Source organism: Mirounga angustirostris, unplaced genomic scaffold (assembly GCF_029215605.1).
Source record: "Mirounga angustirostris isolate CCGP_5_RB_7025 unplaced genomic scaffold, mMirAng1.0.hap1 SCAF_9, whole genome shotgun sequence".
NCBI classification, from domain to species: domain Eukaryota; kingdom Metazoa; phylum Chordata; class Mammalia; order Carnivora; family Phocidae; genus Mirounga; species Mirounga angustirostris.
In genome coordinates, this window is record NW_026991717.1 from 1289433 (window position 1) to 1314907 (window position 25475).

At 52.4% G+C, this 25475-nt stretch overlaps 1 protein-coding gene across 1 annotated transcript; it reads left to right on the top strand.

Annotated features, from left to right (window-relative positions):
- Positions 1-8071: 8071 nt before the first annotated feature.
- Positions 8072-17865, top strand: MINAR1 (membrane integral NOTCH2 associated receptor 1). The gene is made up of 3 exons (XM_045901837.2): positions 8072-10372; positions 13002-13256; positions 17668-17865. The coding sequence occupies exons 1-3, from the start codon at positions 8072-8074 to the stop codon at positions 17863-17865; spliced, it is 2754 nt and encodes a 917-aa protein (XP_045757793.1).
- Positions 17866-25475: the final 7610 nt, after the last annotated feature.

Consider the following 25475-nt stretch of genomic DNA (forward strand, 5'->3'; position numbering starts at 1 on the left):
AGTTTATCTAAAAGATGCCCCAAATTATAATCTCATCTTTATATAACAGAATAGTCCCTTTCAAAATTTTTTATTATTTTTTAAAAAGATTTATTGATTTCAGAGAGAGGGAGAGCCAGAGCATGAGCAGGAGGGGCAGAGAGAGAGGGAGAAAGAATCCCAAGCAAACTCTGTGCTAAGCACAGAGCTGGATAAGGGCCTTGATCTCACGACCCTGAGATCATGACCTTAGCTGACACCAGGAGTTGGACACTTAACTGATTGTGTCATCCAGTTGCTGCAGTCCCTTTTTTTTACTCTTGAAAAATTTGTTTTTAGTTTTATTCTTTTCTCGGTAAGTCATTCCCTCCTCACACTGCCTCAACCATTTTAAGGCTTTCTCTCTGCTTCTGGTATTCTTCAGTTTCAATATGGTGTGCTTTGCCATTTAAGGGTAAATTTACTTTTATAGGTCTTATTTGCAGTTTCTCTTTGAATTTGAGGATTCATGTTTTTCAATTCTTGAACATTTCTAGACATTGTTATTTTGATATTGACTTTACACAATCCTCTCTTATCTCTCCTGGAATCTTGTTATGCATTTGTTAAAATTTCTCCTATGCTCTATGTCTTTTAACCCTGATTTCATATTTTTAAAATCTTTGTATTTATCTATGCTACATGCTGATAGATCTGTCTTCCAGTTCACTATTTTTTTTGTTGCTTATGCTAATATGTTATTTGATCTATTGTGATTTTTATTTCAGTGATTATTTTTAACTTCTAGGGGTACTATTTGGTTCTTTTCCAGGTCTCTGTGTTCTTTTTTTACAATGTCTTCTTTTATTTGGATTTCCAAAGATTTTAAAATGTCTTTACCTATTTAAAATATACTTACAGCTTTTCTAAGATTGGCATTCCATTTTGTGACATTCTTAAGATTGCTATTCCGTTTTGTGAAGTTCTTTGAGTCCTAATGGTCCTGATTATTTTGTATCTGATGACTCTTACTCCCTGTTGTATATTTCTTCTTGTGTGTTGTAATTTTTTCAGTGTTAGTGTGTGTGGCTTCTTATCTTTGCAGGGCACTGTTGATTGTCCAGAGTGGTTTTGCATTTGTTTTGCTTGCATCCAGGGATATCACCAGCATGGAGCCAATATCATACTAATTTCTTTGCTCGAGAGTTCTTGAACCCTGTGGCAACATAAATTTTGGCCCCAAAGCATTTAAGGCAATGCTCTGATTTACATTTTAAGGAGTAACCTTTTACTCTATTTAACTCAGAGGCTGACAAGTTTCCTGTTTCCTGAGCTCATGAGCACATTTTTCTGTATTTCATATTTTCACACAGAGTTAGCGAATAGTCCTTCAGGGGTCCCAGCTCCAGGCAGACATCCATGTTCTCACTCACCATCTGGTGGAGGCCTCTTCTATCCTAACTCAGTGGGAACCACCTGCCCCACCTTCCCCACAGCAGCCACATTACCAACGCTCCTGCTCACCCTGTGATTTTTCTCTGTTTCTGGCACCTGGACATTTACCTGGCTTTCTCCCAAACCTAGCTGCACATGTTTAAAAAAATGTATTTTATCCAGCGTTGTAGGTGTTCATAATGGAAGATTTTTCACATTTTCTAAGCTTGCCTTCTCACCGGACCTGGAATTTGCTTCATAATGTCCTGGCTTCTTAGTCAAGGGCTTTGCACCAGGGTTGAGCTCGGGGTGGGGGATACATCTGGGCAAACAGAAGGATAGCCCCTCCCAACTCCTCGCTGCCCTCTTTAGTAGATTTTGGGGAGGAAAGCTGCCTCTGGGAGAGAAAGGGGTCTCCATTCAGTTCAACATTTTGTTATAGGTGATACGAGGAAATGTGGAATTTCCCAACCACACGTTTCCAATTCCTCACATAATGCCTCCCTTTTACAGTTTCCCTGAATCCATAATTATATTGAATCACAGCAGCAAACACCATCCTGGAAACAAACAACATCCCAAACCACAAGCAGGCCAACACTCAGGCAGGAATTACACAGAGGCTGCAGAGAAACTGTTCTGCGTGGGCTCTCCATGCGAGTGAAGTGGGAACACCGTGGCCACTTTCCATTGCTGCCTGCCATTTTGGCTTCTGAACCATCAATATATGACTGGCTTGTGGGAAAGCCTGAATCAGAACACTTCAAAACAGTTTTGCTAATCCAATTGAAGGTCTGTATTGTTCGTTCTTACCAGATTTGAGGGTTGTTGGCAGAAGGGAAGATGAAATCTGTAAAGCAGTTGGTGGAGTCCAGACAGCTGAGTTCTGTCCAGAGCTCCACACAGCAACCCTACGAGCTGTGGCCCCAGAGCGTACCTCCCTTTCTTCTGCTCTGTTTTGGTCAACATCTGACGTCAGCACTGTGAGCTCTGAAAAATGCATAAGGCTATGAGAAGGTGAAGGTTCACTTTAGCCTCACGGACCAGACAGCAACAACATTCGTCATGGCCAGAGTGGGATATGTGAGGGGGTGGGGAAAACATCAGGCATCTGGGTCCTGCCCTTCCCAGAGCCACAGACTGGAAACAGCCTTGGATCAGAGTCGGAAGAGCCTAGAACAGGCTGTGTAGATCAGGTGATGTTCAAGGGGAAGACAGTGTGGGTCCGTCTGTGCATCCTGTGGGCTGAGTGCTCGCCCCAACATGCAAGCCTGGTGTTCTCAGCTCCCACTGCCTTCAGGATCAAGTCCAGATGCCGCCCAGCAGCCCAGCACCTGCCTGCTCCAAATCCCCTGCTTGTTCAGCTTCACCTCCCTCTCTCCATCCTCACCAAACAGACTCTGCCCTGTCGCCGCTTTGCACCTCCTGTCCTCTGCCTGGAACCCCTTCTCTGCCCCTCCCAGGCCACAAGCCTCCTCTTCAGTCTTTGTGGCTATTGACAATGGCCTCCTCCTCCTCCTTGAAGCTGGCTTTCCCCTTTCCCCATGGCTGGAACTTACCTCACCGAGGCCAGGCTCTCAGCCCCTTGTTTATGCTTCTCTGACACCTGACGATCACAACTGGACACTTGTGAACACAGGTTAGGTGTCAGGAGCCCAGCTTCCTGGGGCCAATTCTGCCACGAATGCCACGTGCCTTTGAAAAACTATGGCATTGGGCTCAGTTTTCCTGGAGGGGCTTAGCCTGGGGGCTGGCTGTGGTCCCACCAGCCCTGACCCCAGTGGCTGTGGGCTCCCCGCTATGCAAGCACATGGTCATGTTCACACTGGTGCTCAGAGGTGTGAAGGGCTGCGTGCCTGCAGAGTCCTCCAGGAGACTTGGGGCAGGTGCGTGGGGCGGGGGCCTGGCTGTGCGGAGAGTGATGGGTTGCGGGGACACCCCATCTCTGACCTCTGGCCCTCAGAGCTTCCTCAGGGCATCGGGTTGTGAACTCCCCTCTTTTTAGAAAAAGGATGAATGATGAGCTCCACAGCCAACTTGTTATTTCCCGCCTGGTGGTGTGAATTCCAGAAGGAGGCAGGAACTCAGGGTTTGTGAGGGTCCAAGACAGAGTTTTCTGTGGTGGGAAACAGAGTGTCTGGAGATGCTGAGCAGGTGAGGATGGATGTGCCAGATGCTCTTTGGGCAGGCGTGCCTTGCTCTGTGTGTAGAATGGAGTCATTGTCAAAAACTATTCATGTCGGCCTCTCCCATGATGTGCAGAAGGCCTGTGGGACGGGAGCCGGCTGAGACCCAGACTCGGCACCAGGCATTGCCGCACCACCCGTGAGTGACCGCGGTCCTTTGTTGTTGGCTGTCACTTGGAAGGCACATCATTGTTTCAGGTGCCCTTGTTAATTAAACTCACTGTTACAGGGGAGGAGACTGAGGCCAGGGGCTGTAGGTAGCTGGCCCAAGGTCACATAGCTGTGGACGGGCAAGGCTGGGATCTGAGCCCCAAACCTTTGGTTTCGCCACCTCTCACAAACCCAGGCCTTCCACTTCCAAATGGGGTTTCTCACCCCCTTGGCCTGAAGGCCAACGTTTCAGAAGTGTCTGGGTGGCTTTAAAAAGACCCTGTTCTGGACCCCTCCCTGGAATTCTGACCCCACGGGTCCTGGGTCCTGGGGGCCACATCTCCGTATGCTTTAATCCCTCCCAAGCACGTCTGTCCCGTGTGAGAAATGCTGTCCCTTGGCTTGGGCAGAGGGCTGCTGACCAGTGAGGAGGACCTGGCTAACTTAAACTCTGGGATCAGTGAGGGGTGGAGGAAGAGGGGCTGCTGGAGGGACCCTGGAAGGGAAGCAGGATTCCAGGCCTGGGAGATGCAGAGCACCTGCAGGAAAGCAGGAGGGGAGGCCTGGGCCCAGGGGTTGGGCTGGGCAGTCACGTGGGGCTGGACGGGGTCCCCTGACCGTGTCCCCTGGTGGGGTCTGACTTCCAGATGCCCAGCTGCTCATGGGCTCCTGTGCCAGTCTCCCTGCCCATGGGGCACATGGCCACTGCTCCTCGAGTAGCCCCCGGGCCCTGCTTACCGTGATTCATGAGACATCTTGTGGTGGGCAGGAGGGGGGTCTGCCTCCCATATGCAAGACGACTGGTGTGCATGTTGGTGTCTTGGCCTTTTCTCAAAATAGGCAATGGGTTGTGCTGGGAGTTAAAAATATTCAAACCCTGAGGGACCCGCCGAGAGAACTAAGAGAGAGCCTGGATGAGCGGTGTGTGTGTGAGTGCGTGTGCAAGTGTGCATGTGAGTGTGTGTCTGTGCCGGTGTGTACGTATGTCTGAGCGCGTGAGTGTGTCTCCGTGTGTCTCAGTGCGTGTGTCTCCGCGTGTGTGAACGTTTCAGTGTGTTGGTGTGCGTCTCCGTGTGTGTGTGGGGAGTGTGTGTGAGTGTGTCTCCGTGTGTCTCCGTGTGTGTCAGACCGCATTCTTCTCCCGAACAGACTGAAGAGCAGTGGTGCCTCCCTCTCTAGGCTGTGGTGCATGTTACCTGTAGGCCCCGCCCACAGCAGGTGCTCAGGTGACAGGGGCCCTCCCACCGCCCAGCTCACATCCGGCGCGGTGGTGACGCCTCCCCCCCTCCTGGCACATCATCAGCCGTGCGCCCCTAACCCAGCTCTGGCCCCTCTGATGGGCAGTCACCCTTCAAGGAGCCTCAGCCTCCCCATCTGTGAAATGGGAGCGGCGTCCTCACACCACAGAGTTGTCTGAGTGGTCGAGTGAGGTAGCCGGCCCGTGAGAGCATGGGGCAGCCAGACTTGTCACTCAGGTACAGAGCCTGGCAGCCTGCTTTCCAGCCGAGCGCCTGTCCCTCCCGATTCCTCCCTGGTCTCCTCTGGCCTCCCGTAGATCGCCGCGTGGGGTTTCCTCTGCAAGGATCAGTGTCGTGGGCACGCGCGCCAGGCATGCCTCCATGCGCCCATCTGCAGGGGGCAGGCGCCTACCCCAGGCCATTCATAAGCCCCCAGATCCCAGTGTTAATAGAAGATGAGTCAGGTGTACTGGATCACTCGCGATTCCTCCATTCCCCCCCGGAGACACGGGGCTTCTGCTTTCCAAATACCACTTTGGAGCTGGGATGTAGCCCGGGAAGTGGAATAGTGTCGAGAAGCTCCTGCAGGGAGGCAGGGTAGGGCTGTCCTGGGGGCCGCTGGGGGTCGGCTCGCTGCCGTGTGCGTCCTGTGGGTCAGGGCGCTCGCAGAAGTGCGAGAGGTCTCCTATGGCTGTTGGAAGAATTCAGCACCAAACAGCCCGGTACCAGGTGCACGGCTCGCCCTTCCCTCCGTACGGTCACTCGCCTCTGCTCTGATTTCTGCGCCCACTTCTTTACCTGACACTCTAGCGGGACAGGCCGTCCCTCCCGTTAACTGGGTGCTTTCACGGGATGGGCTCATGGCCGGGCAAGGCTGGGAGTTCTGGCTGGGACTTGCTCTGGGCGGGAACAGGACCCCTCGGGGCTGTTGTCTGTTCCACACCGCGGTCTCTGCGTGGCCCTGCAGACACGTGTGGGAGAGCACACACCTGAGCCAGGAGCCCCTGGGGAGCTCTGCTCTCAGGAGGGACGGAGAACCCATTGCCAGGAGCCACCGAAATCTAACCCGGAGAAAAGACGCCGTTCCCCTAGGAAACGGGCTGAGCCGACCTCAGAATCAGCAGGTGGCCCGTCGGAGCACCTTTCCAAGCGGGCGTGACCAGGGGCCACGGTGCCGTGGGCTTCCACATTTCCTGGGAAATCTCAGACCTGATCCACATGTATCAACAGGCTCTACTCATTCTTGTGACACTTTGTGGAACTTTTGGTTTGGTGTGTTTAACTTTTCCATCAGGACGGGTTAACGTAGCTTTTCCTTCCATTTCGAAGTAAGGCTCATTATTATTACTGTGTGCGGATTACAAATAGCACACGTTGGAATTTTAGAAAGGATGGGAAATTGTAAGGAGCACATAACATTCCCCATAACACATAAGAACACAGGGTGAATGGGAAGGGGCACTGGGAACGTTCTGGATCTTTCCAAGGGTTTTGGTTACTGCACAGGCATGCACATTTATCAAAGCTTCAGCAAATGCACACTGAAGATTTGTGCATGAAGGTCTGATGTTCAAAGGAAAGCCATAAGCAATTATTGACCAAGGTTAATGATAAGCATGATGAAATGTTCAGATGTCTGCAATTTGCTTCAAAGTATGTTAAAAAAAGTAAGATGGCTTGATGAAGGATGGATAGATAGGTATGTGAGGAACCAAATATAGGAAAATGTTAGTGGTACAATCCAGATGGCGGGTATACGGGTATTTGCTATGAAATTCTTTCAACTTTGCTGTATGTTTGAAAATTTGCATCATAAAATACCGAGGAACAAAGATTACTATTCAGGAGAAAATCCGTATTTACCATCCAAACATAACCACCAATGATATTTTAGTGTACATTATTTTCTTTAATTTTCATTTCCAAGAATGTATAACTTTCTGTAATTCAGACCTTCTTGCTTAAAACATTTATTTTCAAGGCACCTGGGTGGCTCAGTCATTAAACGTCTGCCTTCGGCTCGGGTCATGATCCCGGGGTCCTGGGATCGAGCCCCGCATTGGGCTCCCTGCTTGGCGGGAAGCCCGCTTCTCCCTCTCCTCCCTGCTTGTGCTCTCTCACTGTCTCTCTATCAAATAAATAAATAAAATCTTAAAAAAAAGCATTTATTTTCATTTTTCTCACTCAGAATTGTAGCATAGTTTGTGTGTGTCTGTGTGTCCTAAAAAGTCTTCAATGTGTCATTTTTAAATGAAGGTATAATTTACGTGCGGGAAAACTCACACACGTGAGCACATGGTTCCATGAGTCTTGAGAGACGCTTGCAGGCAGGGAGGGGGGCTTCCCTCCACAGGCTCACACCCAGCCACCGAGGCCACAGGTATGTTTTCCAGAAGGTCATCGAAGTGGCATCCCAGTGCACGCAGCCCATGACTCTGGCTTCCTTCTTTCAAGCACAGTGCCTGTGGGCTCCGTCCACGTCCTTGTTTGTACACTAGTTTGTTCCTTTTTTTTTTAAGAGATTTATTTATTTGAGAGAGAGAGTGGGGATGGGGCAGGGGCAGAGGGAGAGGGAAAAAATCTCCAGCAGACTCCCCGCTGAGCACAGAGCCCGACGTGGGGCTCAATCTCACGACCCTGGATCGGGACCTGAGCCGAAACCAAGAGTCGGACGCTCCACAGACTGAGCCCCTCAGAGGCCCCAGTTTGTTCCTTTTTACTGATGGGTCATATTCCTTCATAAGGACGTGCATTGCTATCGTTTTAATGCTTGTGGGAAGTCGTTGCATAATCATTGCATGTTTTATTTATGCATCCCTTGGTTATCTGGATATTTAAGATGTTTTATTTTTTCACTCTTACAAACGCCATCACAGCAAACATCTTTATACATAAATCACTGTCATCAATTCCTGGGAAGGGAATTACGAAGTCGTAAGCTGACAACACATTTTTCAATTAAGAAGGTTCTCCTTGCATGTCTTTATGTGGTTCGTAACAAGCTTGGCTCACAACCCCACCAGTGTTTATGACCTCCCTCCACTTTTTGATGTCGTCACTATAGGACGGACTGGAAGACTACGCGAGCCTCTGACGTCCGAAGTCATGGAGACTAACCAGGACACTTCCCTCTTCTTGATGAAGATCTTGGAGGAGCTGGACAGCAAGCAAAGCACCGTCTCCTACCAGGATCTGTGCAAGTCCCTGTGCGCCCGCTTTGACCTGTCGCAGCTCGCCAAGCTGAGAAGCGTGCTCTTCTACACGGCTTGTCTCGACCCCAACTTCCCAGCCACGCTATTCAAAGACAAGATGAAATGCGCCATGAACAACCAGCAGTCCAAGAAGATCATGGTGGCCGCAGACATCGTGACAATATTCAACCTGATCCAAACGAATGGGGGCGCTGCCAAGGAGAAGCTGCCCACCGGCCGGCAGAAGGTGCACAAGAAGGAGGCGTCCTTCGAGTCGTGCAGGTCGGACACGGAGGTATGCACTGCCTCCATGTGCGAGCCGCTGAACTGTGAGCTGAGCGAGAGGCCCTTCCACCGGGGCTACCCCGCCCGGCAGTCGTCCCAGGGCCGGAAGGCAGACCGCAAGGACTGCCCACAGTTCGTGCCCGCCTCTGAGCCCAACTTCCTGCTGGGGGTCAGCAAAGAGCTGAAGAACCGTGCCGCCTCCCTGGACCGGCTGCAGGCCCTGGCCCCCTACTCCGTCACCAGCCCCCAGCCCTGTGAGATGCAGAGAACCTACTTCCCCATGAACATCGAGAATGAGTCCATTTCAGATCAGGACTCCCTGCCCATCAGCCAGGGCATCAAGGAGACCTTCATTTCCAATGAGGAGCCGTTTGTGGTCCAGTCCTGTGTCCAGAAAAGGAACATCTTTAAAGAAGATTTCCACAATCTGATGACCGTGTCCCCCAAGTTGGTTGGCCCCGCTAACAAGGCAGAGGCTGAGCATGGGGAGCCCCAGGGCCAGAAGGAGCCCCACAAGACTCCCTTCTTCAATCACAGCTTCAAAATGCCCTACCACAGCCAGTACCTGAATCCCGTGTACTCCCCTGTGCCTGACAAAAGACGGGCGAAACACGAGAGCTTAGATGACCTTCAAGCCTCCACGTATTTTGGTCCCACGCCAGTGATGGGGACGCAGGATGCCAGGCGCTGTCCGGGGAGGCCAGGGAAGCAGACCCCTTGGCCGGCCAAAAGTTGGAGCCTGAACACCGAAGAAGTCCCTGACTTTGAACGGTCCTTCTTTAATAGAAATCCCTCTGAGGAGAAGCTGCTCTACCCAAATCCCAGCAGCCAGAGCCCCAGTTTCCCAACCCCAGACAGGCGCCCCACTTACCTGGCGCCAAAGGACCAACAGCCGATCCTTCCCGTTGGCTACACGGCAAAACCAAACGGGCTCAAGTCTAAAGAGATCTCGTCCCCTGTTGACCTGGAGAAGCACGAGCCCGTCAAAAACTTCAAAGACAAGAGCATCAGCTGCGCCGGTGGGCAGCTCAGCTCGGACACCAGCAGCGTGGGCACCCAGACAGAGCAGCACGGGCTAGAGCCCAAGAAGCGCAAAGATTTGTGCGCCACGGGGCAGACCAAGTACAGTGACCGGCACGCCACGAAGCAGTCAGATGACGACTCGGAAGTCATCAGCGATGACATCAGTGACATCTTCCGGTTCCTTGATGACATGAGTATCAGTGGCTCCACGGGGGTGATGCAGTCCTCCTGCTACAACAGCATGGGGTCCTTGTCTCAGGCTCACAAGTCCGACGGCGACAGTTCCCCCGAGCACAGCCTGACCAAAATCGCCAACGGGTTCCCCGGCAGCCAAGGAGAAAAGGGCAACCGGCCTGAAAACAGCCACCACTCGGAAGAGGAGCTGAAGACCAGCGTGTGCAGACTGGTGCTTCGGATCGGCGAAATTGAACGGAAGCTCGAATCGCTGTCAGGGGTCCGCGAGGAAATCTCCCAGGTCCTGGGCAAGCTAAATAAGTTGGACCAGAAAATGCAGCAGCCTGAGAAGGTGAGCGTGCAGATTGACCTGAATTCCTTGACCAGCGAGGCTCCGTCTGATGAGAGCGCCTCCCCGAGGATGTTCCACCCGCACGACGGCCCCCGGGGGCCCAAGCTGGAGAACGCGGCCGACTGGTACTGCTCAGACGCCAGTGGAAGCAACAGCGAGAGCCTTCGAGTCAAGGCCTTAAAGAAGAACCTCTTCACCAGGCCGTCCTCCAGGTCCCTGACGGAGGAGAACAGCGCCACGGAGTCCAAGATCGCCAGCGCCTCTAACTCGCCCAGAGACTGGCGCACCGTCACCTACACCAGCCGTGCGGGCCTCGGGGAGGAGGAGAGCAAGGACAGAGGCCCCGGGGAGAGTAACGACTGGCACCGCCGGTCGAAAGAGGTAATTTCCCCCACGCCCACGAAGCTGGGCCCTCGCGCTCTTGCAGCCCTGGTGCGTGTCCCGGCACCGCGCGTCACAGGAGTCAGGAAGGAGGAGGCCTGCCCTCCGTGTGCCGGCTCTCCTGCAGATTTGGCGGGCTTTCCGTGTTAGCACGGGGGGACGGCCCAGACGGATCGTCTGTCCCGCTGGCTCTGAGGGGTGCGTGCTGCCAGGCTGCCCGCGGGAGGAAGCGGGGTTTGGATACGGGATGGGTGGCAGGGGCCAGATTCTCGTAGAATGGGGAGCGTGGGGGAGAGGCGGGTGTTGCCAAGGATGACGCGGGCCGAGGGGCGCGGGCCGAGGGAACGGGGATGCCTTCCATGCGTGCGGGCTCAGGTGTCCCTTCCCTGTGCTCCGTGGATTCACAGTGCTCCTCTTTAAAAGTTCGAGTCTTTCCATGGTAAGATCGGTAGAGGATTAGTAGGAAAAGCCACACAAATAAGGAAAATGTTCCCCAAGCCGCCCCTGAGGCAGCAGGTCCCGATAGAGCCCTTTCCTTGGCTCTGGCGCTGTTTTGCGTCAGGGCTGTGTGTTTGGCCCCGGCTTGAGTGCGTTTGCGTCTTGAGAGCCTCTCCCCGTCAGGTCCGAGCGAGTGCACACGTGGGTGCTCCCGTCCCCTGCAGTGGGGTGACTCCTGTCGGTGGCCCCCAGGGCTGCTCTTCGTCATTCTCCCCGGGGCTCCAGTGACACGGTTACTATGTGCTGCTTTCTCAGTTCCATTCCTTGATTCTGAAGGTCAGGGGACAGACCGGAGGGCCCGGGGTCAGAGGGAGGGACGGCGGTGTGCGTGCAGAAACGCAGAGCCACGCGGGGAGGCCGGCTCCCTCAGACGGTGCCAGGAAGGAGGAGCTTGGAAGATGGGCCTCTCAGCAGGTTTTCAGTGTCCAAAGTGGGGGAAAAGAGTAAATGAAAGAAGTGATTTTTTTTCTGATCCCAAAGAATCATCTGCTGTCTCTGTTGGTGGCTGTTCTGTCCTTCTGCAGCTGCGGACGGCACGTGGGGATGGAGAGGCCAGTGGACATGTGCTGGCCCAGTCCCCATGCAGGTGCACCCTCATGCTCACGCTCACGCACAGCGTGGCCCAGTCCCCGTGCAGGTGCACACTCACGCTCACACTCACACACGGCGTGGCCCAGTCCCCGTGCAGGTGCACACTCACGCTCACGCTCACACACAGCGTGGCCCAGTCCCCGTGCAGGTGCACGCTCATGCTCACACTCAGCGTGGCCCAGTCCCTGTGCAGGTACACGCTCATGCTCACGTTCACACACGGCGTGGCCCAGTCCCCGTGCAGGTGCACACTCATGCTCACGCTCACACACGGCGTGGCCCAGTCCCCGTGCAGGTGCACACTCACGCTCACACAATGCTTGGCCCATTCCCATGCAGGTGCACGCTCATGCTCACGCTCACACATGGCGTGGTCCAGTCCCCGTGCAGGTGCACACTCACGCTCACGCACGGCGTGGCCCAGTCCCCGTGCAGGTGCACACTCACACTCACGCTCACACACGGCGTGGCCCAGTCCCCGTGCAGGTGCACACTCACGCTCACACAATGCTTGGCCCATTCCCATGCAGGTGCATGCCCACGCTCACACACGGCGTGGCCCAGTCCCCGTGCAGGTGCACACTCATGCTCACGCTCACGCATGGCGTGGCCCAGTCCCCGTGCAGGTGCACACTCACGCTCACGCTCACACATGGCGTGGCCCAGTCCCCGTGCAAGTGCACGATCATGCTCACACTCGGCGTGGCCCAGTCCCCATGCAGGTGCACACTCATGCTCATGCTCACGCACGGTGTGGCCCAGTCCCCGTGCAAGTGCACGATCATGCTCACACTCGGCGTGGCCCAGTCCCCGTGCAGGTGCGCACTCATGCTCACGCTCACGCACGGTGTGGCCCAGTCCCCGTGCAGGTGCACACTCACGCTCACACAATGCTTGGCCCATTCCCATGCAGGTGCATGCTCACGCTCACACACGGCGTGGCCCAGTCCCCGTGCAGGTGCACACTCATGCTCATGCTCACGCATGGCGTGGCCCAGTCCCCGTGCAGGTGCACACTCACGCTCACGCTCACACATGGCGTGGCCCAGTTCCCATGCAGGTGCACACTCACGCTCACACAATGCTTGGCCCATTCCCATGCAGGTGCACACTCATGCTCACGCTCACGCATGGCGTGGCCCAGTCCCCGTGCAGGTGCACGCTCACACTCACACGGCACGGCTCACCACGCGCTCATGCATACCGTCCTTCTCAGGCACCCTCCCCTCCTTCCCTCCATCCCTCCCTCCCCTCACGGTCCTGCTTTCCCCTTTTGTGCATCAGGAGTGGGGCTGCATGTGGTTGGTGGCAGTGATGGTGTGAGGGTTCAGTCAAGTGTAGGCTCAGGTCCTCATTACAAGCTGTTCCCGGAGAATGTCCCCCTGCAACATACTTAGGGTGTGTGTGTAAATAAGGGTGTTCCACTGGTGGGCAGGCTGCAGGGCCCGGGGATGCTGAGCTGCAGGCTGCCCAATGTGCTGGGAAACCCCACAGCCTCTGTGCTGCCTGTTGGACCTCTCTGTGCCCTCCCCCCCAACAGGCGGACAGACAGTACGACATCCCCCCCCAGCACCGAATGCCCAAGCAGCCCAAAGACAGCTTCCTGGTGGAGCAGGTGTTCAGCCCGCACCCCTACCCCGCCTCCCTCAAAGCCCACCTGAAGAACAACCCTCTGTACACGGACATGCGGCTGACCGAGCTGGCTGAGGTGAAGCGGGGCCAGCCGTCCTGGACCATTGAGGAGTACACGAGGAATGCGGGCGACAAGGGCAAGCTGACCGCCCTGGACCTGCAGGTGAGTCTCGTGCTGTCCCCTGGGCGGGAGGGGGCGGTGGGGGGCTGGGGTGGGAGGCGGGGGGGTGGCAGGGGAGGGGGTGAGAGGTGGGGGGTGGCAGGGGAGGGGGTGAGAGGCGGGGGAGGGGGCGGCGGGGGGGTTTGGGAGCCTGGCCGATGCAGGAAGGACCTGGGATGGCCAAGGCCAGCCTGCTCCCTCACCCTTCAGCTCCCTGGGCCCCCGCCATGGAATTCTGAACTTTAACAAGCCCCAGAGTGGAGATTTTAAGGAGGGGAACGTGATCTGGCTTATACGTTTGTAATCATGTGACTGATGTATTTACTTTGGCCGCACGATTTGCTAACGGCGCCTTTAAGGCTCTGCCCCAAGTGCAGCTTCTCGTCTTTGCTCACAAGACCCGAGCCAAACTGTTTAATGAGATACAAGCTGATTTCTCCTTCCACATGTAGCACGTGGGATAAGCATATTTGTGGGAGCCAAGCTATGGACTAAGTTTCCATACGGAGCAGTCCCCAGGTAAGAGCCACCCCCGGGAGCTCTGTGAATGCCATCATGGCCGGCGGGCATGTGTTCTGTTCCCCACCCGCCTGGCTGGGGTTCGGTCCCCTCGTATGTGGGTGGGCAGCTCCACCTGCTTCCATTCGTACCGCGTCTGCCTGGGTCTCTGCGTCACCGCGGGGCCCGGGGGGCACCTGTCCCCACCCGCAGGATTAGCTCTGTGGGTGGTGGGGCCCAGCGGTGCCAGACCTCCAGGTCCCAGGATGACCGTATCACTGAGGGGGCAGTGGGAGAGATGCCGGCGGGGGCTGGCTGGGGCCCGAAGCAGAGGGGGCTGAGGGGGCGTGGTGTGGCAGGAACAGACCTCAGGGGTCCACAGCATGGGGCTCCAGTCCAGGGCTCCTTTGCTGCGGGACCCAGGACATGCACGCATCTGCTTGTGCGTCCATCCCCTCACCCGTCCAGTGAGCACACGACACTCCTTGCAGAGTCACTGTGAGGAATTTTGCAAAGAAGGTATTTAAAGTACCGGCGTTAGGTAGGCACCGAAAGGGACTCCAGGGGACAGTCGCACGATGCTGAGATCCGTCAGTCCAACTCCGCACGTGCTTTTCACGGCAGGCTGCGAGCACAAGGAAGGCACAGGGACGATTACGGTCACCTCCAGCTTCCCGATGAGGACATCGAGAAGCTCGGGACTTGCCCGGGGTCGGACAAGTCTGAATTTGTGCTGGACCCCACCGACGGCCTGGGCCCTTCCTCCCGCATTGCCGTTCCTGTTGGGGGGAGCATCCAGGAGCCTCATGTCCCCGCCGTGACTGCAATGCAGTGACATTTGTATATATTGGGCCCTGAGTGACAGCAGTTAGGGGAAGGGGCGGCTCCGGCCAGATCCTGACAGTGGGGTCTGTGGTGGCAGCCCCCCTAGCCCCTCCTGCATGCCACCTCCCGTCCTGACCTCGTCCTGCTGGCTAGACCGGGATTGATTCCCGCAGGCGGGCCCTGTGCGGCTTTGCCGTGGGCGCCGTGGGCATCAGGCCCCGGGGGTGTGAGTGGCCCCACCAGTGCGCGTCCTGGAAAGGGTCCGATTAGCTGAATGAGTCCTAGATTGAGAAGCATCGTCTGAGAGTGTGGGCGAAGGAGGCTGCTCCTGGGTCCGCGTGATGTTAATGTGCCTGTGTTTGTCAAGACAAAGTCACAAGAAATCAAAGTAGGTCTTCAGATTAGAGAGCTGGGGGCGACATCCTTGGAAGTGCATCACGGACCCAAGCCGCACAGAACAGAACAGGAGGGAGTGGGGCTGGCGGCGGGCCGGGTGTTTGCAGCAGAGCCCAGCGGCGTCGGGAGCGCGAGGAGGGCGGGCGGCGGGCCTGATGTGCGCTCCTCTCCCTTCAGAAGCTCGGGCCCTGTGACAGCACCTTAGCATCTGGAGAGTCTTCGCAGGGTCCTCTGGTGGGCACATGGGGCTCCCCGTCAGCGGGCCCACTGGCGGGTGGATTGAGGGTGTGGGCTGGGCTTCCACCGCCAGAGTCTGGTCACAACAAGGCCCCTCGCCTGTGTCCCTGGAAACCTTGGTGTCACCGCTTTCTTCGTTGTCACTAGAGCACTTGCTGAAAAAACTCAAGAAAAATCGTTTATTCCACAGGCTGACCCCCAGCTCATTAAGGGTACATATATGAAGAGAAGCCGATTTCCTTCTGTTTGAGCCGGAGGGAAGGTGACACCGGATGTGTGCTGTGTGCATGGCTTGCCTCCTTGGCAAGCTCGGGAAGAAGGGGGGCTGGTGCAGCCCAGGTGGCCAGAGCCTGTCCTCAAGGTGCACGGCAGGGAGCAGGTCCACCAGCCCTTGCGGGTGGCCCCCCGCCGACGCGGACCAGCCTCCCAGCCAAATATGCCCATCCTGGGTCCGCCTGTCCGTCTGGCGTCCATGAGATTGCTGAAGGGCTTTCGTGGCTGCGGCCACACGTCCCGAGTGCCCACGGAGGGCAGAGCTTGGTGGGGAGGGAGCTCTGGCTCAAGCATACAGACGGGCATGTGTCCAAACACTGGGACCGGGCGGCTCCGGGAGGCTGCAGCTCCTGGAACCCAGGCGGAGGGCGCTGTCATGGGGGCCCTTGCAAAGACGGAGCACCCCACTCTTAAGGACTTTGCACGATCGAGAGAGTCCTGTTGCTCAGGATGGGCATTGGGTGGTCAGCGCTGCTTCTGAGACTGACCAGAGCCTGTAAATGTTCTGCCTTAGCGAGGGAGGGGGCCTAGAGTTCTAGCGACCCCTGAGCCCCACCCTTGCCATTTTGCAGTGTTGCACAGAAAGTACTAGAACAGGGGTTGCAAAGGCGATGGTGACGGGTCTGGGCCTTGAGGGCTCTGGTGCTGGACTCCACCACCATCTGCCAACAGCCGGACAGGGCTGTGATTCTGTGAAGCGTTATTTTGGATGGCAAGACTTGAATTTCCTCTAACGTTCACAGAGCATGAAATAGTCCTCTTTGATTTTTGTCAACCACTTAAAGACGTAGAGACCATGCCCAGCCTGGGGGCTGTTCATGGGCAGGTGGCGGGGGCTGGATGTGGGGCCGCGGTCTGCCCACCAGGCTGGCCCGTCCGCAGCGGGCCCCAGCGGAAGGCAGACAGCACGCCCTGTGGGTGACAGCAGAGTGTTGGGGGGTGGCTGGTACGGTGCGGCGGGCAGAGTGAGAGCCTGGGGAGCATCCCCCAGGGAACCAGCCTCAGTGACGGGACACCCTCACCCTGGGATCTGAGGCCGAGGGAAGGGAGCTGTTTCTGCAACCCACTGGGACCCACGGCTCTGAAGCAGGTGCCTGGTAGGAACCAAGAGAAGCCTCGTCCGCTGACCGGGGCCCCCTGGGTGGGTCCGTGGGGCCAGGCTCCCGGGGCACAGAGCACGGGGGGAAGAGCAGGGGGCGCCCCTGGAAGGGCAGGTGGCAGTGAGTAACACGGGTTAGAATCACCAGTGTTCCCCCAGTGACGCGGGGCAACTCAGTTTTTTAGAAGACTTTTTGAAGGATTTGTTTTGTGAACCTGCGTGTGTGAGAGAGACTTTAATGTGCCCATGTTTCGAGTATTAAAGGAGCCGAGACAGTCTTCAAAATGGATATTTTGTTTGAGTTTCAAGGATTGAGGTGACCTCACTTGGGGAATTACCATGTGTTTGCTTTTATGTGACACTGTGCTATTAAATGCTTGCAGTAAAATGAGAATATTGCTTTTCGTGATGGGAAGAGATTGCAACCATCCCCGGGGAGCGGGCCCCGTGGGCAGTACGGGTTAAAGATGGCGTTTTCCCTGCAGACAGTGCATCGGTCTCAGGGAGACGGGAGACAGATGTCAATGCGGCTACGGCCCCTGGGGACGCAGCTCCGGGCACGGGGACGGCCTGCGCGGGTCTGTAGACCTTGATCCTGAGCAGGGGCCTGACCTGCTCAGACAAGTGTTTGAAATGGAAATATTTTATATTTTGTTTGAACTGCTTATCTGGGCGGTGCCTTTGATTCTTCAGTAGGCGCTTTGGCGAGGAGCTGGGGACGGAATCAGAGCGAGAGGACAGCCTTGCTTCGAAGGGCTCTGCTCTCAGGGGCTGCCGGGGGGCTATTGCTCGGGGACGTTCGCTGCCCCTCCAGCCGCAGGGCCAGTCTGCACTCGGTGGCAGCCCCGTTGGTCCCGGCCCTCATTTGCTTGCTTGCAGGGAGGAGACCATGGTTTCCCCGTGTCAGGACCCTTAGCACGCGGGCAGCAAGGGCGGGGCAGGTGCGATCCATGGTGCGTAGGAGCTCGGGGCCTCGCCAGCGCACCTCGGCCCGGGCCGGCGGCGGTGGATCTCGCGGTCAGCCCTGACGGCCAGCTTCGGGAACTGGGTTTTACTGTGTCTCTAACATCTTCTCTTCACTTCTAGACGCAGGAATCTTTAAACCCAAACCACTTAGAATACTGGATGGAAGATATTTATACCCCAGGCTACGACTCCTTGCTAAAGCGTAAGGAAGCCGAGTTCAGACGAGCCAAGGTCTGCAAGATCGCTGCCCTGATCGCCGCCGCCACGTGCACAGTCATCCTCGTGATCGTCGTGCCCATCTGCACAATGAAATCATGAGCCCGGGGCCGCCGGGCGGCGGGGCACAGCCCGTGACTGCAGGCGCCCCCCTCCGTGGCGGGAGGGCTCGGGGCGGTGGAGTAGGGATGGAGTCCCGGAGGCTCTCTGCCAATGTGTCGTTGCTCTTCAGAAAGTGCGCATTCTCCAGAGAAATCCTCCCTCGTGCTGGCTTTGACTTCATGACGCTCGGAGGCATTTGGGGAGGTGCGATATGGTTTCCCACCAAAAGAACGTACTGGGCTACCAGTAGATACAAATTGAATTCTAAGCAAAAAAAAAAAAAAAAGGAAATTAATTGGATTCTTTCCATTTTAGTGAAGTTTCATAGTGGGGAATATATTATACAGAAGATATTTAGTACCTGCCTGCTTGGGGAAGTTAAGGGAGATAGCAAGACGAGAAGGAAAAAAGACGAGTTCTGTTTTCCTTCACATCCTCAGACCACTGCAGGTGAAGTAACAGGTGTCGTGCTCATAAAGGATGTGGCTTCTCTGTTGACTTTCATCAAGGGCTACTGACTTTTCATTCTTGCCCTTCTGTCATCATTACGATCTTCACTGCAGATCTTCACGGAACATTCTGGACCTTCCCCCTTGCGCACAGGGTAGGAAGGAGCTCAACTGCCCAATCGGGTGTGGCACGGAGTGTGCTTCCTCTGCTTACTAGGCTGAGGTACTCAGGCCAGGAGACCTTCCTGTCCCCACCCCGAGGCGTGGGGGGGGAGATGCTTGCCAACAGAGTGAGGCCAGTTCTTTGAAAATCACGGCCACCCGAAGGGTTTCCCATGCTCGCTTTGGTGTGTGGCTCCACTCCTTGGTCTTCTGTCTCCTGGTGGCCCCGGATGTTCTGCTTCTCACCCCCGAGTTGAAGAGTTTGGAACGTGTCCTTGGGCCTTGAAGAGTAGAGACAGTGGCTGAACTTTGACATTCTAACTGTAAGCGGTGGTTTCCACGTGCCCCTAATCCCAGCCGTTTCCGGTGGCTTTCACGGGATCTTGCAAGTTTGTCAATAATACGATAAAGGCACCGAGGTGTTCTTAACCACGGTGACACCAACTGCAGAGTTCTTGTCAGCAGCGCAAAAAAATTTCTCTATTTAACCGTTTAGCAATCTATCTATATGTCTATCTAAACACCTAGTTTGGGGTTATTGTCTTCTCTATTAAATAACTTGAAAGCAAGGTTTCTCCAGCGTACAGAAAGCTGTTGTAACTCGATCAGATTTTGATTTCTGTTTCCACCTGTCGAATGGTGCTTTGACATAATTGGACAGAAAGAATCCTTAGCATTTGATTCTAATGTCTCATTACAGGTCAAAGAAAAATGACAGATACTAGCTACCTTAATTCTTCTGAGAACAAGGTGGGTAGCAAGAATAATCTCTCTGGACGGTATAATAAATTCCTGAAAGAGAGGTTTGGGGCGCATCTCAGATTTTAAAGCAATAGGAGTCCAGCATCCATCCCAGAAACCTTCAAGTAATGCTTAGCTTGCTCTGTCTATTCCTATAGTTCCCCACACGGGGTAGTCAGAACATTTCATGCTGTCAACAAGTAAGGGACGGATGCTTTCATCTGTAGTGAGCCTTCATTTTTAGGGGTCTTTATGTTACCTGTTTCTATTCTCCTGTTTACGTATGGACTTTCAACTAGGTGACTGAAACTTAAGCCTTAGTATGAAGAACTGAGGATTTATAATTGAAAATTTATATATATATATATATATATATATATATATATATATATATATATATTACTGTCTATTGTCAGAATTTTAGTCTTTTGGTGCTCTGTTCTGGGTTGGGTACACTAAATAAGGTTGTTTCTTTCATCCCAAAGGGGATACTAGATTCACACCTGCAAGAGTTGGGAGTCGCCATCCTAGCTTTCCTGCCAGCCAGTGTGGCTCTGTGACACATTGTCCCTGTTACCACGGATTAAACCAGGAGAGTGTCAGAGATAGGTAGTTCCCAACGTCTCGCTCTATGATTTGCAGGGAAGTGGAGATACACTTACCCAGGATAAGAAAAACTTGGTCAGATCCCAAGCACTGCTCTCCTTGCCAGGTGGGACCGTGGAGGATGGACCAAACTACTATTACTACTGCTCTTGGGTGCACCTGTTCCTAATGGGCCCTGCTTGAGCCATGTGTCTAGCTACCACCAGGGGAGCGTGACTGTAAGCCCCACCCCATGGGCGGAAGAGACAGGACTCTCTAGAATATTCTTCTACCCTTTTCATATCTGAGGAGGTAGCAGGGAAATTTCCTCTTGCTCTTAGTCCAGTGTAGCTAGAGTTCAACTCGACATCATTGCCACATAATGGACAAACACCCACACCTGCTGATGCCCTGGGAAACCAGACGACCCCAAAGGCAAGGGGTTTCCTATGGGAATGGGTTATCCCCAGCCTTACAGGATGGAGCGTGGTGCCAAGTTACGAATCTTTGCTGTGGCTTGAAGCTGATGGATGCTCAGGGTCTTGGGATCTAGAGAAGGTGAAGTTCACGGTTGGGTCTTCTCTCTCCACTGACCCCAAGCTTGTGACAGCCTTCTTTCCCTGGACCCCAGATTCCTCCATCCCTGTATTTGCAGAACAGGGCACAACCAGAGTCTGGCTGGGAAGGAGACCTCTACCCATCCCTCTCATCTCCTGCTGCTATGAGCTCCTGGTGGGTGACGTGTGGACTGGCCGGTCTTCTGTGCTGGGCACCACCTTCTACAATGTTCTTCGGCATTTTCACACGAAGTACAATTTCTTATGCCCAGGCCTAAAATCTATCAAAATTCACTTCATTTCTCTTGCTTTTAAAAAATGAACAATCTGAGGATGTTGCTTAAGGGATGATGTTGAAATCTGATATCCTCAGCCCCTGGTTAAATTTCAGAATCATTCAGTTCCTCTTTTCTAGTCTGATTGGCTTTGAACACAGCCTTGCAGAAAAGCAAAAAAGTTCCCAGCTCAGTTTTCAGATGTGTTACAACACTAGCCCCTTCTTCAAACTGCAAATACAGTAAAGCAAATCATATTTCAAACACCCATTACTAGCCGATCATAAACTTAGTATTTTAGGGCATGCGGCTGTGTGATTGATATCCGCAAGGCTACTTTAGTAGATACGCGAACTCTCCCCTCTGTGCCCCGAGTCCTGATACCCTTATCAGAATCAAGGCAGGGCTGTTTTTGTTTATACTTGATCAATATAAGAGTAATGGCACCTCCTTTTTTTTTTTTTTTAACAAAAAATAAGCTCTGCCGACAGTAAATGATTCTGTTAAGTGGTATAAAAATTTGTGAATGTTGAAATGCAACATGCTTCATAGTATAACCAACCTGCAAGAATATTGTGGTCAGTTGTGTGAATACCAAATCAATATATACTGTATATTGTACTACGGAAATTTGTATTTAAAGGCAAAGATATTAGTAATTGTCAGTATAATTGGGGGAAAGGGTACCAGATATTTATGGACTAACAATGAGAAATGCAACAAACTTCCTTATTTATGCCTTATGAATAAAAGGGTGTGAAATGTAAGGTGAAGTTTTATGTGCGAGACTCAAGGAATGGATATTTTTGAAGGCAGGGATTGTCTTTTCTATGTTTGTTCTGCATAGCTGTCAGCACACTCTTGGTGCTTGATCAATGTTATATAATACCAATAACTAAGCACATTTTTAGATCTTTTTTCAAATGGCTGTGTAAAATTTGGTTAACGTACAATGGTTGGTTTGAAGCTATTCGTGTACAATCTGCCTCTCCAAATATAATAAAAAATAAACTGAAAAATTATAAGGTCTCTTGAAGTGAGATTTTATTCTAGGCATAAATTGTAAGTATTCAGTTTTATGCACACATCGTAAGTGTCCAACTTGGTGGAATTTTGCACAAATGGAAAGCATGCGAATGACGAACACCCAGATGAAGAAGCAGGACATTCAGACACCCAAGAAGCCTCCCTCATGCCCCCTTCCGGTTAAAACCTGGCAAAGAAAAATGGCCATCCTCACTTCTGAGGATGTGTACAACGTGGACAAGTCTCACAGGATGCTGAGCTCACAAGTGTAACCACCCTCTGTCACCACAACGCTATTACAGCATCATTGACTATTGTGGGTGCTGTACCTTCCATCCCGTGACTTCTTCATCCCATTTATAGAAGCCTGGGCCTCTCGCTCCCCATCACCCACCAGCCCACCCATCCCCTGCCCGTCCCTCCGGCAACCACCAGTGTGTTCTTTGTATTCACGGGTCTGTTCCTGATTTTTGTTTGTGTGCTAAGTGAAGTAAGTCAGATAAAGACAAATGCCATAGGATTTCACTTATAGGTGTATTCTAGAAAAGCAAATGAATATATACTTTTTGTCCTTTTGTGTCTGTCTTCTTTCCCCCAGCACGATGCTGTGGAAAACATCGTGTTGCTGTGTGTGGTTGTAGTCTTCCCATTTTGTTGCCTTCACTGATGGAGAACAAGGCACAATTTATTTATCCATTCTACCATTGATGGGCATTTGCCTAGCTTCCAGTGTGGGGCTATGAACACTCTTGTCCGTGTTTTTGGTGAAAGCATGTGTGCATTTCTGCAGTGGGCGCATCTGGGAGTAAAACTGCCAAACCGTGAGGTACGTTCTTGCTCTGCTGGAGCAGATGCGGCCCAAACGTTGTCTCCATGCTTCCACAAGCTGACCTTCCCCTCAGCAGCACGCTCGTGAGCTCCTGGTGCTCTCCGTCCACTCCCAAGGCACTCTCTCTCGTCTTAGCTATCGTGCAGGTGTGTCGTGGCACCTCGTCATGTCTTTAATTTACGTTTTCCTGAGGATGCATGAGGCTTGCTACCTTCTGTATGTTCATTGGCCCTTTGGATGTCCGAGTTTGTGAAGTGCCTGTTCACGTTTTTTGCCAGTTTTCCATTAGGCCGGTTGTCTTTTTCTTCATGATTTGTAGAACTTCTGTATACATTCTGAAAAATGAGTTATTTGCCAGATATGCATTACAGATACCATTTTCCATTCTGTGAGCTGCGTTTTTATTCTTTCAATGGTGTCTTTTTGATCAATAGAAGTCCTCGATTTTGATAGAGAAATACATCATTTTCTTCATTATGATTGGCAATTTGAGTCTATTTAAGAAATTTTTAGAGACTCCGAGGTCAAGAAGATGCTCTGTTTTCTTCTTGAAGCTTTATTGTTTTACTTTTCATGGTTAGATCTGTATGTCTTCTGGAATTGATATTTACATCTGGTTTGAGGTGGGGAGGGTTATGATATTTGTTTTCCCATGTGGGATATCCACTGGTCAGCACTATTTATTAGGAAGATCATCTTTCAAAAAAAAAAAAAAGAAAGAAAGATCATCTTTCCCCCTTTGACACAAGTCTGTTGAATGTATACATGGCTTTCTGGACCTTCTATCCTGCTCCATTTGTCTATTCATCTGTGCTTGTGTGAGCACAACATCAACATAATATTTTTCCTCCCAGAGATATGAAGACATCCCTCACTGTAAAGTAAATGAATCATAGCTGACTTGGGCAGAGGCCGTAGGACATCTCTTGCTTGTGAAATCATATCGTGGAGGACGCCGAAGAGAGAGAGAATTCATCTGGCTTCTGTTATCTCATTGTGCTATTCACAAATGCCACTGAATTCCCTGCCTGAGTCATTAAAGAAAAATGACTGGACCCAAGTCAGAGCACATTGCAAAAAGCAATTAATATCTTGACACCTGCACACAGAGAGAAGTCTCTGATGTGAGCTTGGACAAGGTTAGGGTGGCCACACAACGGTGGGTTTAAGAACGCTTCTCGGTTTTACAATAAGATATTAATTCAGACCTAAATCCAAGGTTTGCATATAGATCGACTGGACCTGGATTGCATTTTGCTGGAGTGCTCTGAACAAGTGAATTAAGGAAACAGCATGTAAGTAATCTTGTAGGGAAAATGTTTATCCTCCCCATGAGGACAAATCAATGTGCATTGTGCTATCGTAAGGCATTTTAGTCTGTCATTAATTTAGATTCTTCCCTCCAAGTACCAGCGAAAGTCAATACTTGCTTAACTTACTTTATGCTATCGAAGGTACTTTTAGAAAAAGCACACCATCTCTTAGTGCTCTAGATTTCAGGCTTTGTCCGTGGTGTGCTGGATTCACTGGGATTTGGCCGTAGCTGGATGTGGATTATATCTGGACTAGTCCTTGTAATGGAAAGGACGGGAGGAGGCACCCCTGACTTTAGACAGAAGTGATACCATGTTATGTGAAAAAATACACCAGTGTCCAAAAACAGGAACAGAACATCGGTGTTTCTGGCTGGAGCCAGGCACTGCAGCCCAAGCCACACCCACGCCCTTTCTCTGCTGTCTCAAATCTGACTTCAACTCACAGCAGTTTTTGAAGATTCCTGAAAGATTCATTAAATCCCGGACATAAAATTACTGTTGGAAATCAGCAGTGTGCGTGTGGTTAATTGCAAATACAATTTCCTTTCATTTGTCAAGGAAAGCACCTAAGAAATTATGCCTGATAAGTAGCCACATAGTCACCCACAAAGAGAAGAAATGTACATGGTATTTTCATGCTGGCTGTTCACAGACATGTCCCACATTGTAATGATTCTTGTGTAAGTGCAGACGTCCCAACGAAGAGACTCTCCCAGCTCATTCTCTCTGGGACCAATGCTGTTTGATGTGGATGTCTCCGCCAGCCTAAGTTATCATTTTATTACCAATTAGCTTTATTATTAGAGCTCAGTTTTACCATTAGTGAGGTATACGTGACCTGTGTCTTTCTGATCCAAACTTTTCCTACCCTTTGCTCTACTCATCTACTTATTGAACGGATATTTATTAAGCAACTTGAATTAAGCCATGGCTTGGGGCTGAAATATTGTCCCTGGAAGCAACAATGTCTTGAACATACTAGATGCTTAGTAAAGACTCATTGAATGGTGAGTGATGAATGCATGAAGTCTGAGAGCTGATGTCTTGGAACTTCCATTCTAATGAATGCACACAGAGCAATCAAGTAAGCAAAACATCATTTCAAACAGCAAGAGGCGTAATGAAGGACAATTTTCACCTCAGAGAGGAGTGGAGGCACTGCCTGAGTGAGGGCAGCCAGTGAAGGCCCTCTGGAGAATGCGGTGTGTGCACATCTCAGGATGAGCATATCTGGCAGAAGGAGCTGACAGTGTAAAGGTCCTGAGGTGGGAATGAAGAGAGCTAGCATGGCTCTAATCTAATGAACGTGGTAGGAGGGAGATCAGTGAAGTGGGCAGGGGCTGGGTTAGGTAGGGTCTTTAGACACTGTAAAGAGATTAGATTTTATTTCCAATATAATGTGAAGCCATTGGAAGGTGGCAAGCAGGGAGATGACATAATCTACAATTCGATTTATATTTTTAAGAGAGGGCTCTGGCAGCAGTGTGAAGAATGGGCTGAGGGGAGGCAGGGGTGGAAGCAGGGGGACTGGCCCAGATGGGGTTGTAACAGTAGGGGAGAGATGGCTGGGTTGGGCCAGGGGAGGCTGTCGGGTGGAAGCTACTGAACTTTATTATTTGTGGTGCAGCCAATTGGCCTTTCTGGTGAGAGAGAGTGAGACAGGCTGATCA

Excerpts from the sequence above, each read along its gene's own strand:
- MINAR1 (XM_045901837.2), top strand. The coding sequence starts at position 8,072 with ATGGAGACTAACCAGGACACTTCCCTCTTCTTGATGAAGATCTTGGAG. Across the intron at positions 10,373-13,001 it reads GGCACCGCCGGTCGAAAGAG|GCGGACAGACAGTACGACAT; the intron begins GTAATTTCCCCC and ends CCCCCCCAACAG. Across the intron at positions 13,257-17,667 it reads TGACCGCCCTGGACCTGCAG|ACGCAGGAATCTTTAAACCC; the intron begins GTGAGTCTCGTG and ends CTTCACTTCTAG.